Source organism: Ahaetulla prasina, chromosome 2 (genome assembly GCF_028640845.1).
Source record: "Ahaetulla prasina isolate Xishuangbanna chromosome 2, ASM2864084v1, whole genome shotgun sequence".
NCBI lineage: Eukaryota > Metazoa > Chordata > Lepidosauria > Squamata > Colubridae > Ahaetulla > Ahaetulla prasina.
Genome location: NC_080540.1, coordinates 143,412,577 through 143,432,921, shown reverse-complemented (window position 1 = coordinate 143,432,921; position 20,345 = coordinate 143,412,577). Strand labels below are relative to the sequence as shown.

The 20,345-nt window shown below is 36.0% G+C and overlaps 1 protein-coding gene across 7 annotated transcripts in view; it reads right to left on the bottom strand.

The window, feature by feature from the left end:
- Window positions 1–811: 811 nt before the first annotated feature.
- Window positions 812–20,345, bottom strand: part of LOC131193153 (cholesterol transporter ABCA5-like) — a 58,690-nt gene continuing 39,156 nt past the window's right edge. For 2 of the 7 annotated variants that reach the window (XM_058173057.1, XM_058173063.1), the window contains 16 exons: window positions 18,525–18,695; window positions 16,881–16,994; window positions 16,261–16,395; window positions 14,380–14,445; window positions 12,672–12,763; window positions 11,523–11,646; window positions 10,333–10,450; window positions 10,139–10,230; window positions 9,340–9,515; window positions 7,540–7,615; window positions 7,353–7,447; window positions 6,545–6,664; window positions 6,283–6,432; window positions 4,193–4,272; window positions 3,083–3,138; window positions 814–2,159 (listed from right to left, as the gene is read on the bottom strand). In XM_058173057.1, the coding sequence (XP_058029040.1) occupies window positions 2,052–2,159; window positions 3,083–3,138; window positions 4,193–4,272; window positions 6,283–6,432; window positions 6,545–6,664; window positions 7,353–7,447; window positions 7,540–7,615; window positions 9,340–9,515; window positions 10,139–10,230; window positions 10,333–10,450; window positions 11,523–11,646; window positions 12,672–12,763; window positions 14,380–14,445; window positions 16,261–16,395; window positions 16,881–16,994; window positions 18,525–18,695 (1,773 nt within the window). In that variant the 3' untranslated portion in view covers window positions 814–2,051. Of the gene's footprint in view, window positions 2,160–3,082; window positions 3,139–4,192; window positions 4,273–4,524; window positions 5,867–6,232; window positions 6,433–6,544; window positions 6,665–7,352; window positions 7,448–7,539; window positions 7,616–9,339; window positions 9,516–10,138; window positions 10,231–10,332; window positions 10,451–11,522; window positions 11,647–12,671; window positions 12,764–14,379; window positions 14,446–16,260; window positions 16,396–16,880; window positions 16,995–18,524; window positions 18,696–20,345 lie in introns of those variants that run through there. The other 5 variants (XM_058173064.1, XM_058173059.1, XM_058173058.1 and 2 more) reach the window with 5 other exon arrangements.

The following is a 20,345-nucleotide window of genomic DNA, read 5'->3' as shown; positions in this document are numbered from 1 at the left end:
ACAGACGGTACCCATCTTTCTGGTGCAAAGCTAGTTTGTCCCCTCAGGTGACACTGGAAAGTGCACAAGCACAAACTAAAGAGACTAGTACTCTTTGGCAGCGAAATAACTACTTTGTGCTAACATTGTAGTCTCCTAACTAATTGTAACATCCCATATGCTAAATAATAATAACTTCAAGTTAAGATCTCTTTAATCTTAACTCCTATAACTCTTTTTCCTATTGCTGCAGTCAGGAGTTTACCTTTGTATGGAACATCTTAAGTCCCAATTGTTCTGAATGCTTAGGAGAAGGAAAAGCAATTACTATAAGTTAGAAAAGGGATAGCTGACAGTTGTCCTCATTTAGACACGAGTAAATATCCTGCAAGCCTTCTCTGCACTTTTAGCAGCCTGCATACAAATTAAAAAGAAAAAAGAAACCCACAGATGGCTAATAGGAAAGAGATCACCATTTTTGGCTACTATCAGTGGGAAAGCAGCAATCTTGACACAAATCATCAGATCAGTTAGTTTTTAAGTTATAGGTTGTATGTTTGATAGACTCAAAGGATGCATCTTGATTTTCTACCTGGTAACAAGTGTGTCCCTTCGAGCTAAAAAGTGTGACATGATCCCCACCCTAAGGGAACTCACTATGGCAGGGGTCTCCAATCTCGGTCCCTTTAAGACTTGAGGACTTCAACTCCCAGAGTCCCTCAGCCAGCAAAGCTGGCTGAGGAACTCTGGGAGTTGAAGTCCACAAGTCTTAAAGGGACCAAGGTTGGAGACCCCTGCACTATGGAGTGCAACCCTGCACTAAAAGATGCACTTCTTCTCTCTTTCAATGCAGGTTCAAAGACCAAGAAAAGACTGCATTGCATTTCAACATATGTCGACTAAAGATTCATCCCACTCTTAAGTCTCAGTTATTTTGATTCTCCAACCAAGCCTAAGTGGATTGTATAAGAGAGTGGTCATATCACTACCAGGAATAAAATTCCCTTGGGTTGCCACAACTTGCAAAGCAGTCCAATTTGCTTGTCCCTTCACATATCCATTTCAAAAATGATCTTTATTTGGTATGACATCTTCATCACAGAATAAATAGTAAGTTAATGGGAGGCAGCTTTTTTTAAAATTTATTATAAGATATACCTGAGCTGCAAGTCACCTAAATAACAACTATTTAAAAGCTAAGTACTTAGGCAACTGCTTTTTTTAGGATTATCTACAGTATATTCAAATGAAAACTGATAAAAGGTTCCAGGAACTGGCAAACATACAGACAATGCCTTTAGCAGTATCTTCTAAAAACTGATACTGTTGATTATATAATGCTTATTGTACACAGATCGGCAACATTAACAAGGAAAAAAGGTACGTGGGAATATAAAGCAATTCTTAAAATAAAATTTCATAAAATGCACTGCATATAAAAAGTTTCATAAATATACATAAATAGTGGGGTAAATCCACTGCCCTATAAACTCAGCTCATGGAATTGAGCAAAATACAGTGGAGGCTCATCTCTGAACTGACAGTTACTGAAAGAAGGTGGAGATTATTAATTTTTGCTGATTTTACCTTCCTCCTGCAGCCTTGAGTACCTCCAACTATAATTTTTGAGATCTCCCAACCCTGCAGAGGAGAATATTATTTTTATAAATTTCATTGTAACATTGATCTCTTTCTACCCCCATTGTAAAACAAAATATAAAGGAACATCTGATTGGAATCTTTTTCGTAAAAATAAATACTAGATTAATGCTGAATCTGATTCGTTGGCTATATTATCTGATACGCAAAATGCCATGCTTGCTGCAGATTTAGAAAAAGATATAACCAATCCTATTGCCCCTTGATTGCAGGTTGCACCCTAATAAGATTACTAAAAAAATAAAGCAGTTTCATCCTATCTATAGCATAGTAAGGCAAAGAAGGTGAATTCTTTCAGCTGTGTGAGAGTATGTTATAGTACTCAGTGCATATTAAAAAAAAAAAAAGCATAAATTTTCAGGCAAAAAGGTCCCTTAAAAATGAAATCGCCAAATTCTTCAGTGTGCAACAAATCAGAAAATTACTCGATCTTCCTGGGATCTTTCCCAGCTAATTGTTCCATTTAATGTAGCAAAATTGCTGTCTTCTTCCTCTTGTTCTTTGACAAGTTCCACAAATACCTAAAAGAAATGAACACTGCATGAGTGCTTTAATGAGAACTTTTCCTCACTAGAATTCCACTCAACAGGTAGGCAGATTTGTGACCTGAGTTATTGTATTTTTCGGAGTATAAGATGCACCAGAGTGTAAGATGCGCCTTAATTTTTGGGGAGGAAAATAAGAAAAAAACTGATTGGCAGGTGGATTGGCCTCCCTGAATACCGCCAATCAGCTGATCCCAGAGGTGAATTTTAGCAATAGGTTCCTTTGTTGTGTGCTCTGTGCCTTGCTTTTTTTTCTGCCTCTGAAACTTCTGAAACTCTGTTTCAGAAAAAACTTTTTTTTCTGCCTCCGAAAGCCTCCAAAACAGCTTCAGAAAAAAAGCCTCTGAAGCTCTGTTTGGGGCTTTTTTTCTGAAGCTCTGTTTGGGAGCTTCTTTTCTGAAGCTTAGTTTCTGATGCTTTTTTCAGCCTCCAAAACCTCTGTTTGAGAAGCTGGACCGGGCTACATTTGGAGTATAAGACACACCCAGATTTTCACCCTTTTTTTGGAGGTGGGGGGAAGATGCGTCTTATACTCCGAAAAATACTTAAATTAAAGGTAAAGGTAAATTTTGAATAAAGATTCAAAATTCACAGCTCCTTTGTATCCCTTAATGATTTGGAGATAAACCTCAGAAGGAAGGACAAGGTTCTCCATTGTCATGTGTTGAGACTCTGTGTATAGAAAAATCTTTCTGCTCTTATAACATTGTGAATGAAATGCTGCCTCTGAATGACCTGCCTATGCCCTTGTCGCAGAACAAGAAAACAAATGGACATTTATGAAATTATGGCTGGAAATGACAAACTTAATATAATAAAGTGACTGCTTTGACATTTGTGGAATATATACATTTGGAGGGCACATTATGATTTTTTACAGTAAATCTTTATCGAATTACCTGGTCAAGTGTTGCTTGAGAGAAGCTGTATTCTTCAACATTAAAGGCATGTTTTGCTGTTAAAATTGTCAGAAATAATTGTTTATTATTCAGAGAGACTATATATATATATATATTATACCATTTACACCTAGACATTAGTAAAAAGGAAACAAAATGTGATTGGGGAGGGGCTTTATAGGCAATTTAATGGCTGATTCTGACTTCCACTTTCTATTAAGATTGTCAGAAGTGTCCATTGGATTCCTTCTGAAGAAAGTGTCATGGTATCTTATGCATACAGCATGACAACACATGTTAAAAGGGATGGCACTAGTGGTACTACAACATTGCTTTTCTCCTTTTCTTGTTCCTGTACAACTTCCAAAGGTTGCACATCATCAGTTATTAACATGGCAGCATGTGTATACTTCCAATGTAACTTTGTGACCATGTTTCACAACTTAATGCCATGATGCTTTAATGCTATAAATGTGTTCCATAAAGGAACACTGCTCTGACACAACAAAGCTCTGTGTCAGCTTTGGAAGCCATACTAGGCCGAAGGCTTCCACACGCTGCCACTTTCTCCTCTGTGGGAAAGGAGGGGAGGTAGGTGGTAGTACAAGGGATGATTAGACAAAACAACATTCTTCCTGCCAGTCAAGGTCAGGCTAGGTTCGCATCTGGAGAAGGAATGGCTGGAGTGATGCTTCGACATGGGACGGTTGAGGATTGGAGCATGTGACCGGCAGAGAGGTCATGAGGGTGGAGATTTTGGGATTTGTATTATTGAGGGAGGAACCAGAATCCACAGTTTCGGTTTTCATCCAACTGTGCCAGTTTACCCATGCTAGTAAAAGAACTTTGAAAGATGGTGGCTTCTGAGTCTTTTCTGCAGGAGGATTTTCTGGAACGCTGACACTCTGCTAATCAGAAAGCAATATGAAAAAAAGCTTACCAGAAAACAAAAGGTTGGATAAAAAGATAAATGCATATAGAAACATAATGTAATAGGATAATGTTAGTGATGATAGACAACAAGATGAATTTCAGTTAAAAAAATTAAGGTGGATAAGTGAAGTTGAAGGTTCTATTATATTCGGTGTACTTAGAAAATTAAATCCTTACCTTCTTCCAGTTTAGAAAAAACCAATGCAAGTGACTGGACATCTTCTTTTGGAATTTTATATGCCAGAATTGAAGCAAAACTGTAAAAAAGATAAGCCTCAACAAGAAGTACACGGTTTTAGCCATATACAGTAATACTTATTATGTACACAACAATATGAAATCACAGCTGCCTGTGCTTCGGCTGAGTTGGCCTTCATATGCATTTAATTCTTCTCAAGAATCTAGGATTTTATAATGTATTGGTGATGTATATGTGCAGATACAAACATTGTGGCCTTTTGTAACTAGCAGATGGAAAGTTTGTCAATGCACAGTTTCTGATTTTTCCCCCCAAGATTTTTCTGGTATGGCTCCCAGTGTGCCAATAACTACTGGGACCATCATGGGGTGTTTATGTCATAATCTTTCTATTTCTATTTTCCTATATGGATACATTGTGATCACCTCCAATTCTTTTTCTTCTATTCCACTATCTCCTGCTATTGCCACATTAGTTATCCAGACCTTCTTCTTTTTAATCACAATTAAATCTTTATCAGTTTGTATTCAAAAATCCCACAATATTCTAACCTGTTTGTTCTTGACTACTTTTTCAACTTTATGTTCCCTCCAATTGTTCATTACTAGCACATGATAATTCTTGCAGATGTTCCAGTGAATCATTTTGGCAACTGTGTTATATTATTTATAATCAGTTTGAATGATATTGTTGCATCAGTTGAATATAGGATTTAGTGTTTCTTCTGCCTCTTTGCAGATTAGCTAAATTGACTAGACTAATACTTAAACAAAAGCCTTCCAAGTACCACAAACTTACTTTAACAAGGGTAAGATTTTAGATTTATAATTTCAAAGTTATTTATTTGAATAAGAAAGGAGTTAAACAGTCTGGTAGCAACCACAGTTAAACAAATGATCTCCATCCTGGCTGTCTCATTGTTTCTTCTGAACAGTGAAGGATGTTGAAATAAAAAGGTCCATGTTTCATGCAGAATTAAAGTATCCCAAAGTAACAACAAAATATCTATAAGTAGAACTATGCAAATAGCCCAGTATTAAGGATCTGTAATGATGGATTTTTCTTCATAATACATTCATAGAAAATATATATATGCCTAAAGTTCTATATATATTCTATTATTATTCATTTCTTAAAAGTACATTTTAAAAATTCTGTAGCAGATTACAGTAGTTATAAAAAATATACAGTAAATGTAAGAAAAAAGAATAAAACAGAATTAAAGCACTGATTGAGACATGATTCACAAATATTAAAGGTGACAATACCTAGGGAAGGCCAAAGACATATTGTAAGATGCATAAAATATCTGGCTCCTTTTACTGATTACTCCATTTTTATATGGCTTTTATGCTTATATGGCTTTTATGCACCCAGAATCACTCTGAGAGTGAGACAGGAGATATCTACATTTGACAAATAATTCATACCATAGGTTTCGCAAAGTTAGCAATCTATAATTAAAGAAGCATTACTTTACCCCATATAGTGCAATCATGCTGATTTAAATAGTCTCAACAGTAAGTAATAACCATTGTTCATAGGAAAACTTAGAAAAAATTGTATTTGATTTATGAAAGATGTTAGGTAAGTTCCTTATGTGTTCTAAAGCATTATTTTGCCTTTAAATAATTCAGATTTCAATAGGCCTACCGTATATACTCGAGTATAAGCCGAGTTTTTCAGCACATTTTTTGTGCTGAAAAACGTCCCCTCGGCTTATACTCGGGTCTATACGGCTTATACTCGAGTTTTTTTTTTTTTAGCCTCGGCTTATACTCGGGTCTGACTTATACTCGAGGTTTTCTTCTTTTTTCACATTTTACGGACTGAAGCCCTGCGGTGCAGTGAGAGGCGGGCGGGGAGCCGCCAGCCTTCTCAGCTGAGGAGGAGGTTTCAAGGTGCCTCATTTCCCACCCTCGGCTTATACTCGAGTCCCCAGTTTACCCCAGTTTTTGGGGTAAAATTGGGGACCTCGGCTTATACTCGGATCGGCTTATATTCGAGTATATACGGTAATTTTAGGACTACACATGACCAAATCTAGAATCAATCCATTAACATTTACCTTTTCAGACAATTTGCATTTGGAAAAATGCTCAAAATCTTCCTTTGAAGGTATTCCTTCTGCTGTGATTCTGGTGTTTCTTTTAATTTCATTTCTAAAAAATATCCCCTGCCAAATTTAGTCTTGAGATGTTGAACTGTTCCAATGTACCTATTTGTTAGGTGGGGAAAAGATGAAATAGATAGATAATGAATTCAATGTTCACAATCGTGTTTTAAGTTTCATTTTTTTAAGCAAAACAATTAAGATTCTAAGGAAATACCTTAACTTTCCAGATACCAAGACAGCCACACGATCACAAATTGCCTCTGCTTCTGCCATATAATGTGTTGCCAGAATAGCTGCTCTCTCTTTACTTTTAAAGGCTGCTCGGATTGCTTTCCTGTACAATATAATGCACAACCCAACAAAGAAGAATAGGTTCCTTAAGTAAGCCTGTAAATGGTCTGATATTAAACAATTCAGTCATGTGTAAATAATCTGGCCCTTCACAAACTTGGGTTTCCAAGGAAAGGCAAAAGTTAGCACTAAACTTTTGGTTTTCTGCATCATGTAGAATGATAGAACTACCTATGAAATAGATGGACACATATATAATAATCCTTGCTGATTTCTATGGAGGGCCTATATGTCTGGGATTATTTTTAAAACTCTATAGATGAACCAAGAAGTGATCTGTTCACCCATTTAGGAGAAAACTATTCTTATTTCTCTTCCTCCTTCTTTCATCCTTTTTTACTATTATCTCCCTCATTTCCCTTTTCTATTCCATTCCATTCCATTCTCTATTTTTTTCAATTTGTGAACTTTCTATTCTCCTGAATCCTGATCTCTTTTCTTTCCCTGAAAGTGTAGTTAAACATCTACAAGATTTAAACTTTGAGAAATCCTTGAGTAACAGTTGAAATTTCTCTCTTGATTATTGAAACAAGAGCTTAGAAAGCCATGATTTTGATAGTGAAAAAAGGCTAATAGGCTTTACAAAACACTTAATGGTATATTAAATTACAACTTAAATTACACAAAAAGCAACACAATATTTCCTACCAGTACTATGGGAGGCTACTTACCACATGTGCTGTATTGCTATAGGGTCCATACCAGTGGATGGCTCATCTAATAGAGTGATATGAGGATTACCAAGCATACTTAAGGCAAAGCATAACTGAAAAGTAAAGAATTAGAAGTGATTACTTCGCTGCCCATTTGCTTTATATAACACAACTTGCGCCATCAGTTTTTAAAAATAGGAAATACCTTTCGTTTGACTCCTGCATCAACTTTTTTCACTCTCTTTTGTAGATGTTCCTTAAGGTCAAGTGCTTTGGAAAAACTGTAGAAAACAAGTACAATTTGTAGTCTTGAAAGAAGAGTATTAATAAAATGTTAAATATTTGCACGTTTAAGAAACTGCAGTCTGACTCATAAAACCATAGAACATTGTAAAACGAGGGGCAGGTAGGATAGACTCAGCACAACATATTTAATTAAAATATTTCCAACCCCCACTTTAGAACATAAAACTTTCCAAGTAACTAACAACATAAAAATAATATAATAAATGTAAACATTAATAAAAACCAGTGATAATAACAAAGTTTAGAATGATTTTTTTTTCATTACAACCATCGACATCTCTATAAAGAGAAATTGGGAGAAGGCCAAGAAAAATACATGAATTCAGGTTTTTTCTTAAGGCCGATAGTAATGGGTTTTGAGAAGAATCACTGTTTTGTACAGTCCGGAGGTATGGGGTCACATAATCTTTTGAAATACCTTACAGCTGAAATATATGACTCTTCATTTTTTGCTAGTATAGAAGCCAGAGTAATATGTTTTCAATTTCGCATCAAGTATAATAAATATTAGACATGATTACCTACATATACTTCTTTAAAACTCTCATACAGTGCTGTTTCCAAATACTTCATAGCAGCAGTAACTATAACCCACAAGCCCCATTTCTGTTGACTTCACTTTTGAAAACTTCAGCAGGAAACTGCAGAACGTTGGTAGCCAGATTTTCTGCTCACTTTAATTGGTATTAAGTCTAAAGGCAGGAACAAGATACTTGATTTTGCACATTCTAACAGTGGCAAGGATTGTGTTCGCGGAATATTGGAAACTTAGTAACATACCACGAGAGAGTCTGATTATCTAAAAAGTATATGATTGCGCAGAAATGGACAGGCTTACCATAGAATTACAAGAAAAAGAAGGTTCAGAATACTAAGCGGTCTGGGAAAATTGGTACACATGGACAATCAATAGAAATAGAAAATAATATATATATAAGGCTATTGATGATTAGATATATATAATGTATATAGAAATTATATGGAAGGTAGATCCAAAATATACAATAATGTCATGGCTCTGTTGAATATGTACAATTGTTATGAAAAAAAATCATAATAAAAATAAAATTTAAAAAAAAGTCTAAAGACAGGGTTAGGTCTACAGGATTTATATATGTATTTCCATCATATGTGATGAAGGACCTGGTATTTTATTGAACTCAAATATAAAATATAAAGTAGTTTCATAGTAATTACTGGAATTACATCTAACATGGTTAGATACACAATTTTTTTTGTTAATTATTAAGATGCTTTTGTTCAAGGAAAATTATGAAATATATGTACAAGAATGAAGAAACTGAGATATTCTTGGTAATAATATAATAAACTGATGGCAAGTGCAGGCACCTTGACTTGCATTAATCTGTTGCATACATATTGATATTGAACTATATGCAACTGAAGTTGATATTGAACTATTGCAGCTGAACTATTCTCAATAAATAAATATAGAATAATAAATATAAAAATTGAAATTGCCATTTTTTAAAAAAAATAAAGTCATTATTTGGTGAAAAGGCAGGTAATAAGTAAATAAACAAAAATACTAGATGTAAATAAACAGCCAACTATATTAGAATCTTTATTGCATTTATAAAATATTAATATAATCAGTATCTTCAACAAGATTGTGTCATTGCACAGTAAGAGAAAATACAATTTATGTATACAAAAATTAAATACTTGAGATTCTTACCATTTTATGACTTCGATCCTGTCACTAGGATTCATTCCTTTGATTGCTCCATAAATTTCAAAATGTTCTTGTAATGTAATATTAGGCCAAAGTGGGTTTGTCTGTGGACAATATCCCATATATTTCATGGAATTATCCATTATATTTTCACCTAAACAATAATCCCCCATCAGCACCTGCGGATACAAGAATCTCTTCTCAGTATTCCTTCATAGAGTTTCCAGTTAAAGGAGGTTGTGAAAAGCTGAATTAACTAAAATCTTAATGTTAAATAAATATAATAGATAAAATACAACATTTTATTTTATCAAAAAATGTATTCCAATGTAATATAAGCTTTTATGCAGGAATTTATTTTCCAATAGTCTTCGTTCTTTATTTTCTTTATTTTATAAGAAATTGATTCATTTAATTTCTTATGTCCATTCCCATATTCTATTGATTGCTGGGATTAATAGAGTGCATCAAATCTGTGCATGCAGTCACACAGAGGATGAATAATTTCAGAGGGCAGGCTCTCTGAAGAAATGCTGCTTGGGTCCCATAAATTGGCACAGTTTTGAGGATATAAATATCTGGTCATCCATATGAGGTTTAAGTACTTAAGTGAAATATGTACTTCAAGTGATATAGTGATATTCCGTCATTAATAATGCTGAAATACATATATCTCAATAAGAAATTTCCATTTCCTTTGCCTAGAAAGTACTGTGAATCTTGTGGATGGGAACTCAATAGCGATTAATAAGCAAAACCAGTGAGGAAGAGTGGATACAAAGATTTGATCAAAATTATATACTTGGCCTGAAGTTGGTTCAATTTCTCCTGCTAGGATATTAATCAATGTACTTTTCCCAGCTCCATTGGGGCCTAAAATTCCAAGAACTTCTCCTAAAAAAGAAGCAAAAAAAGGGGAAAAACTTGTTGTTTTTCAACAAGCTAATTGTTTTGTTTTTGACAGAGTAATTCCATAGTAAATAATTTAAAGATAACCTTTCTTAACACAAAGTGAAAGATAGTTAGTTGCCACTTTTTTTATTTTTCTTCCAAGGAGGAAATCAGTCTTTCCATCATATTCTTTATGTAAGCTGATGACCAATACTGCAGGTTTCTAAAGAACAAAACAAAATTGAGCTTTCAGCGAATCAGCATGTATATATGATGCACAATAATTCTTTTTTTAATTATTATTTTTTTTTTTTATTTTGTCACAACAGTATACACAAACAATTGTCATAGATAAAACAACATGTACTGAAGAAAATATATAAGTAAAAAAATATGCATCAACTATATTAATTTGATATAATGAAGGGAACAATAGGACAGGAACGGTAGGCACTATTGTGCTCTTATGCACGCCCCTTATAATCCTTTTAGGAATGGGGTGAGGTCAATAGTAGACAGTTTTTGGTTGAAGGTTTTGGGATTTTGAGTAGAGACTATGGAGTCAGGTAATGAGTTCCAAGCATTAACAACTCTGTTACAGAAGTCATATTTTCTGCAATCAAGTTTGAAGCGGTTGACATTTAGCTTGAATCTATTTTTTGCTCTTGTAATATTGCGATTGAAGCTGAAGTAGTCTTTTATAGGAAGGATATTGCTATAGACGATTTTGTGTGTTAAACACAGGTCATGTCGGAGTCGACGGATTATTTCTTTTAGCCAGCATGATTAGCCAATATGTAGGAATATCATCTGTTATTATGAGAGAGAGGGACATTGTAAAAGTGAAAAGGGGGGCAGGGTATCCCAGGCCAGTTCCATTTGACATTTCTCTACATACTCCTGAGAACGAGGGGAATAATATGGCTGATTCAGGGATATAATCAATATAATTTTACTACAGGTTGCTTTCTCTGATCCCTGGAGAGATTAATTCTCAGTATAATTTCTGTTTGTGTTAATAACTGCAAATATGGCCTAGCCAATTATTTCTTTTATGTGTTATTGTCGATGGAGATTCTCAGTCATCCAGGTCATGGCTGCCCCCAAGGTGCTTTTTCAAGAGGCAAGTGGACTTTCTTTGTTTTTCCTTAAAGACATTCCTCTTCTATCTTGTCTTCACGGAAAAACAAGGAAAGTCCAGTTGCCTCTTGAAAAAGCACCTTTGGAACTTTCTGTGTTATTGTATACGGTACATAGTGACATTAAGATGGGAGGATTAAGACAGTCTCATTTACCTCTTCACAGTCCTGGCAAGTTATCATCTCTTTAACTTTCAGCTTTTCGGCCAGAACATCTTCATCGCCATCGTCTTCATGTGATACATCTAAGAATTTACAGGCTTTGAGCCGTGTAGGAGCTCTGGATAGGAAAACATATTCAATCTCTCCTTGTGGGATCTCTAAATAGACTGCAAAAAGATACTATGTAGTATGCCAGACAGTAAGTCTGATCCTATGGGCAGCTCTATTGACCAAAGCTTAAGATTCTTGCTGACAAATGACAGTGCGTTCAAATGAAGGACTTTGTCATTAGGAAGCACTTTCTCACTTCATTGCAAGGATTCTACAGTTGTGAATCTTCTCCCTCACCCTGACTCTTGGAAGGAACCCTCTAAACAAAAACCATAACGAAGAGTGGCCTGATCCATATTCCTAGAATTATCAAGGGCTATTCTGCTGAAAAGACAACAGAATGGATGAGGAGGTAGTCCTTATAGAGAAACAGCATAATAAAATCCCATTATCTCAGTGATAGGTTGCTCCCGGTTCGCACCAGTTTGGGAGAACCGGTAGTAACGGCGGATGAAGGCTCTGCCCACCCGCCTGGAAGTCATCAAATACGCTCTGCGCATGCATAGAAACTTCTGCGCATGCACAGCAGTAGTGCGTGCGTGAGCAAAATGAGCGTGCGTGCGCAAGCGAACCAGTAATAAAGGTAAGTAAAACCCACCTCTGCATTATTTGTGCATTCATTTGTCACAATAGGTACAGTAATATACTGCTTCTGGGTACAAAAATAATCCACCAAACAGAAATGTGGGAGAGGCATAAGATGCCACGAGGGATTTATAAAAGACAGAGTAATTTTGGAAATGCAAGGAGGAAGGGAAAAGTATCTATATGAAAACATTTTGAGAAACATGGATTTTCCTGAATCAATAGTCTTAGTCTTAGCAAAGACAGTTCTGAAAAAGCCCCAAATCCTGCTACTTTAAGAGAACGCCCAAGACCAGCCTAGCCACACCTAGAAAAAAAATCTAATAAATGGATTTCATATCTTTATGGATAAAGAGCTTCAGTGACAACAATAGTGTTCTTTTTCTCAAAAAAGCAGCTTATTGTTGTCAAGTTTTGCTGATTTTTTTAAAAATGCAGAATACTTGCCTGAAGAAAGGATCTGATCGCATTGATTTGCCTCCATGCTTCACCTCAAAGTGTCGCAGAAGAAAGAGCCAAATTATACATTGCAAATAGGGCTAAAAGAAAGAGAAAAAACAAAAAACAACATTAACACAGCTTTGCTCCAAGTTACATTTTAAGTAATTGTATCGGGAAAGCTTATTGCTTGTTGATTCTTGCTAAAAACTCTACACTACTAACTAGAGCATACAAAACATTTGCCAGACCTATTCTTGAATACAGCTCATCAGTCTGGAACCCACACCACATCTCTGACATAAATACAATAGAACGCGTCCAGAAATATTTTATTAGAAGAGTTCTTCACTCCTCCGAAAATAACAAAATACCTTATACCACCAGGCTTGAAATCCTGGGATTAGAAAACTTACAACTCCGTCAACTTCGACATGACCTGTGTTTAACACACAAAATCATCTATTGCAATATCCTTCCTATAAAAGAATACTTCAGCTTCAATCGCAATATTACAAGAGCAAAAAATAGATTCAAGCTTAATGTCAACCGCTTCAAACTTGATTGCAGAAAATATGACTTCTGCAACAGAGTTGTTAATGCTTGGAACTCATTACCTGACTCCATAGTCTCTACTCAAAATCCCAAAATCTTCAATCAAAAACTGTCTACTATTGACCTCACCCCATTCCTAAGAGGACTATAAAAGCATAGAAGTGCCTACCGTTCCTGTCCTATTGTTCCCTTTATTATATCAAATTAATATAGCTAATGCATATTCTTTACTTATATATATATATATTTTTCATGATATGTTTTTACTTATGACAATGTTTATGTATACTGTTATGACAAAATTAAAAAAAAAGAAAAGAAAATCCAACTCTCCTAATGTATGCTCTTAACACTGTTAAATACTTAAAATACTTTCAGTTCAAAGTTCAATAGAGACAGTTAAATTTTGCTCAGAAAAGGTGTATGAAAAATCTTATATTATAGGCTCTTATTCATTCATTTCTTATACTTCATTTTTTCCCTTATACTTCATTATTTGATTCGTAACCTCCAAGCTTGATATGTTCTTATGTTCTTCCAAAAATTTTATAATAATATATTAGAAGAAAACTAATAAACTGATGGGAATCCTTATCTTTCCTTGTATCTTTTCCCTTGTTATCTCAATGGTGTACCTAGAACTATTTATTGTTTATTTTGGAAACTTATAGGGCGCTTCCATTTTTATTTTATTTTATTTTGCTAAAAAATGTTGAACAATGTTTAAATATTAGAGTATGGTTAGGACAAAGTGTATATGTGACAGGTTGTGGTTCTTGTGCTGGCCCTGAACTGAGACCCAGTTTTTTTCAGAGTGTATTCATTGAGAGGAGGCTTTTAAGACGCAATAAATTGCTTTTAAACACAGCTCCTAATAATCAGGATATAATAATGTAGGTCAATTTCTAGAATATGTTCCCTAAATGAAGATATATTTGACAGTAACTCTATCCAGAGCTCACCAAACTATGTAGCTTATACATGCCATGACTGTTCTGTTGAAGAGGAGTAAATTGTCTTTTGTTAACATATTGCGTATGTTGCATGAATTTAGAATATGATAATCCTATTCAGATTATAAACAAGAAAAATATAATATGTACCAAACCTTCTTAAAATGTATAAGATTTCTTGAATTCTGAAGAAAAAATAAGATTCTTACCGCTACTATTGAAACCAACAATCTTTCCGAACTTCTTTCCACTTTTTGGCCAATCTTCTTTGTCTCCTACCAAGATAATAATTACTCTAATTAGTTTTTCATTTTTTGGGGGGGCAGATAATGGATTATTTTTTTAAAAAAACCTCTTATGTTTCAACAATAATTCATATTTTGGAATACAACAGAAAGTCCTTTCTCGATTTGATTCGGAATTCTATTTAGCAAACCCAACTATTTTCCAAAACAAGCAGTGTGGACTGTAATTCCATTGATATTAGTACTTTAAAACTTGTCCATCAGAAAGTTCCTAATAGCTGAAAAGACATAACCAAGCGATTAGAAAAGGAAGCATGTGAACCCGGTGTCCATTTCAAGGAGCCAACTATAGTTTGAGCAAGAATCCCTCAATTCTCAGAGCTCTAAACCAGACAAAGATCATTTGTGAAAGACCTCAAGTCCTCTCCTGTTTAGAGAATTATGAAGAACTGGTCTATTTGCCAGCTCTTTTTCCTGCCATGGTCATTGGTCCTGTGAAGGAGTCTTTAATTTGCCATTTCTTTCCAGGAAGTCCAAGACTGTTTAATTCTGATGCCAATCCAGATGTCATGGAACTCTTCAGTCTTTGACTGCTATATAACTCTTTGGATTTCTTCTCTGGATACATTTATTGATAACCTTCCACCTCTGTCAACTGAACATCAGACATTGTTTGAAAGGGCCATCTCTCATGTCTTATTTGGTGGGTCCTTAAAAAGATACGGGTATGTGAGAGAATGATAGGAAATTCTCACATCAAGACTGTTCTTGCCCATAGCACTACAGATATCAATTTGAATACCATTAAAATGAAAATAAATTTTGATGAGGACTGTGGATCCAAGCTATATTCAATCTCCCAACACCTCGATATATAGAGTGCCTGCCTTTTTACATAAGTTATATTTTAGAAGTCTTAATTCTGAAATGAATAGAAGAAGTTCACATACAAAAACATTTTCAATACAAAAAGTTGAGAAGCGGTCAGAACTCGTAATGGTGCTAATTGTGACGAGCCGGGGCGTGGCACAAAGGCAACCCAGCCAGAGAATAAGTACAAGTCCCTTTATTAGCTCCATACTTTGCCCCCAACGTCCCTTTACTCTCCGGTCTGGAGAAAAACTCTTCCACAAACCTGTAAGCAGACAAAACTTCCAACTATATATCTAACATGGCAAGATAAGGTAATTAATCCGGCAGTACAAGCAAGATAAGAAGTCCAGACTTGAAGTAGCACGGCAGCAAATCAAACCAGTTGGGAGGATGCCAGGAACTCAGAAAAAGCAGCTAACACGAACTCAGTGTTTGTTCCCGACAACCGCCCCTCCCATTTGCCTCTCCTTTTAAACTCCAGCTCCAGATGTATCTTGTGAAGGGAGTCAGGGCCCTCTCCTCCCTCGTAAGCCACACAACTCACGTTGCTCTCTTCTCCGTTCTTCCCTGTGTGTCCTAGGATGAGGAGGGGGTGGGCCTTGCTTTTCATCAGAACCCCCTCTCCCTTGTTCTATCTCTCCCCTGTTCTGCCCAGCCTGACTTTGCCCTTCCCCAGTTTCCTCCACAGCCAATGGAACCACTCTCTCGCTCTGTCAGCTGTTCCTCTTCCATCTCAGAGTCAGACTCCAGCGGGGGCATGACACTAATTTAGCTTAAAACTGAACTTTGGATAAACCATTTCCACTGTCTCAATTGTAGGGAAATTGCTGTTTTGAAGACATATTATGGTTGTTTATCACAAGTTTTAAAATATGTAATATATATTGAAATTTAAATATAATGTATAGTACTCTTTGGCACATTAGAATTCTGATTTGAATTTGATTTGAATTTAGTTTATAGTAAACTTACCTCTAATAAAGTCATTAGGCACCCAATAAGAGGGTAGATTGGAACGAAGATACAAAAGGACATGTGAATTATAATGGCTGCCGTATACCATTTTATAAATGCTACATCCGTAACAATAATACAGATCAAAGCTACCTGAAAGACAAAACAAACAGAATCATAATAAAATTCTTGGAGGAAATATCAAACTAGAGTTCTTATTGTCTCTATGATATTCCACATTAATACTCAGATAGTTGGGAATATCTTCAGAGCACCTTCTGACTCTTACAAAACTCATTGCGGCTTTAACAACTTTATCATGGTTTGTTAAAACAGAGTTTGTGTGATCCCCATAGTAGATAATGAGCTACAAGGACTGGGATGGTACATTATGCAAACTGGACATTAGGACTTAAACTAACAATTATTTGATTCATTGTAATAAATGAAACTCAGAGAAAATAGACAGCTATACATGATGTTTACTCAGACTGAATAAGGGCACAAATGATTTAATTTTTTTAAAAAAGCTGAAGTCATGTATATTCCAACGTGAAGATGTATACATCAACAGAGAAACAAAATTAGAAATTTGAATAAATGGGAAAAACAAATTAGGCTCTTGCCTGTTTACTCACAGTTGGAAAAATGAATGACCAAAATTCTTTGGTGTTTTGTATACTTTTAAAAGTGAAAGAGACAACATAATGGAACAGAATTACTGAGGGTACATAGCCTATAATGCAAAAAGCCTGCAAGAAAAGAAATACGTTCATTAATATGTAATTTTACACACGTTTTTATTTTTTTACAAATTACCCTACAAGATAAAAATAGTGAGATGCTGAAGCCATTAAGAATTGTGCAAAATGTCTTGCATTCAGAACTGTTTCAAATTTGTAACTTTTTTAAAGTTCAGATTAATATTTTCTGAATGAAATATTGCCTTTGAAACAGGATGTTTTGATCGTTTGGAAGCACTTTGCACGTGTACTTGAAACACATCCAGAATAATTGAAACAACCTGTTTTGAATATGAATCAATAGATTTTCATGTAATACAACTGTTTCAAGCTTAAGACAGGATGTTTTGTATTTAAAATTATTAGAATTTAAGAGATTCAGCATACCTCTTTGTTAAAGTGATGTTTTACCAGAGATGGGCATTTTAAAAAAGGGAGTGTCTGGACAGGTCAAATTCAAGGCCTGCGGGCTGGATCCAGTCCACAGGGTGCTTAGAACCAGCTCGCAGGGCCGGCCTGGAAACAGTGAAGGACTGGCCCACAGTGCCTCTGCTAGCAAAAACAGAGCTCACTGGCAGAGGGCTGCAGGCCGTTCAGGCCAAAAACAGGGTGCAGGGGGGGGCTGCATGTGGACCACTGAGCTCTGTTTTCACTGGCAGAGGGCTGAAGGAGGCCGTCCAGGCTGAAAATGGGGGTGTTTTCGCTAGTAGAGGACTATCAAAACAAACTAAACACAAAACAAAAGGAGAAATGTTTCCCCTTTTGTATTTGAGCATGCAAGAAGGGACAGGAAAGAAGAAAGGGAAAGAGGGAAGACAAAGAAGGAAAGATGGGAAGAGAGCAAGGAAGGAAAAATAAGGAAAGAGAGGAAGGAAGAAGAAAGGATAATGAAGAGGAAATGAAAAAGAAGAAAATGAAGGCAGGAAGGAAGGAAGAAAGGAAGGCAGGAAGGAAGGAAGATTATAATCAGAGTGAGGGAGGGTCTCAGGCAGTGGTGAAATCCAAATTTCTTTACTACCGGTTCTGTGGGCGTGGCTTGGCTGGCATGGTATGGCATGGTGTGGTGTGGTGGGCGTGGCAGGGAAAGGATATTGCAAAATCGCCATTCCCACCCCACTCCAGGGGAAGGATATTGCAAAATCCCCATTCCCATCTCACTCTGGGGCCAGCCAGAGATGGTATTTGCTGGTTCTCTGAACTACTCAAAATTTCCGCTACCAGTTCTTCAGAACCTGTCAGAACCTGCTGGATTTCACCCCTGGTCTCAGGGAAGTTCTGCCTACACAGGTTCCCCTGACAAGAATCCTGTGTCATGCCTCACCATTGCCATGCCCCCTGGCCACACACACACAGGCCCGCTAAGGTCAAACACACTCCTAATGGGCCTGCAATGAAATCGAGTTTGACACCTCTGGGCTAGGACTACAAAATAATACAAGACCTGAATTTATTATAAGTGGAAAAGAACTAAGTAAGTGGTAAGTGGAAATAAACTGAAGAAAAGCCAAAGAACAATTGTTTGAACATAAGAAGACTTACTACAGCAAAGATCTTCATTGGGGAAAAAATAATTTCATGATAAACACCAAATAAGATCCCCGTCATGACAAGAAGAATAGTGTAATATAAAGGAATGTCGACTAATGCTTGTCCACACCAATAAGCAGATGGATAAAGGCCAGACAATTTAAGCTGAGTATAAGCTTTAATCTGCAAAAAATAGATTGGTTAAAATGAGTATTTGATACAGCATATTGGAACAAATCTAACAACTGTAATCACAGCTCAGGATTGGATGAAGAATGCATTAGGAAGAGAGAGAGAGAAGGAGAAGATCCTGATGTATGAGATAATGATTTTTTTTAATAAAAATAATATTTATTGAATTTCCAAAAGTTAAAATACACAATCAGAAAAGCACTATATAATACATACATACGTGTGTGTGTCAAAAAAAAAAAGACAAAAAAAGACAAAACAAAAAAAGACAAACGTGTCAAAATCTAATTTTGATGCGTTTTGAGATAATGAATTTTTAATAGGGTTCTTTTTGTTTGCTTTTAAACTCAGGAGTCAAATTAGCAAGGGCAGGAATAACTAAATACATGTGTGTGCTAAAACCACATAGTTAAATAATCCAATATATTTAATCCGTTTAAATATTCGCTGGTTCTCAGTTTTTAACATTTTTTCAAGTTGACTTTGACCCTTTGCAATGTAGCTCTTAATATGCCCAACTTTTGGTCTAATCTGAGTTGCGTATCCCTGCTTTACCTGCTGATCTAAATTCCTTTATCTTATCTTATCTTAGAATAGAATAGAATAGAATAGAATAGAATAGAATAGAATAGAATAGAATAGAATTTATTTATTTATTTATTTATTTATTTGACTGGACTTTTTATTCAAGTTGGTCTCAGGCATAGATGCATGCTATTTGCTATACTTTGTATTGTAAATATGATTAAATATTGTTTGATTGATTTAATCAATTTATATAGCCACCCTACTCAGAACATGACTCAAAAGCAGCTAACATCAATGACAGATCAATTAAAGGTACATTAAAATTGAAATATGAAAAATACAAAGGATTAACATATAAATTCATAAGTACGGGCAAAAACTCATCCATCATTTTCTGGAGAAAAACAACAGGTCTTTAACACTTTCCAAAGACAGGCAATGTTCGGCTAACCAAATCCCAAGGGGCAAGTTGTGGAAGCAGTAACAGAGGCACGAAATTATTAAAATAATTGATGAGTATCAGTTTAAAATATATTCAAATACTGAAGTAAATTCAAGTATTTACCCAACATCTGTTTATATATTGAATATAAATATGGGCAGACAAATCATGCTTTAGACCAGGGGTCCCCAACCTTTCGGACCTCAGGGACCACTAAATTCATAATTTTAAATCCCGTGGACCACTAATACGATCTGCTTAATGATCGGCTGGGTGGGTGTGACTGGGTGGCCATGACCAACTTGATGTCACACACGTCGAGGGGCATCTCACCGGCCTCTACTCACCTCTTCCCTCCTACCCACTCCTCCCCTGCCTGGCCAGGCTCCTTAGGGCCCCAACAGGAAGCAGTTGCTGGAGCTAAGCAGCCACCATGAGAAAGAGTTGGCAAAACAGCTGGCTCAGTTCAAATTGGATCTGACCGAGAAGGAAGCTCAGCAGAAGCACCTCACTTAGGACTAGGAGCATAGGCTTTCCAAGCAGAGGGAAGACCTGCAGGAGTGCAAGGCCAGGTACTGGTGCCTGGAGGCTCAGTGGGTTGAGATGGTCAGCCAGTTCCAGGCCATGATGCAGTCCCACTAGAACAAGGCCCTCCGGCTCTTTGCCAGCAG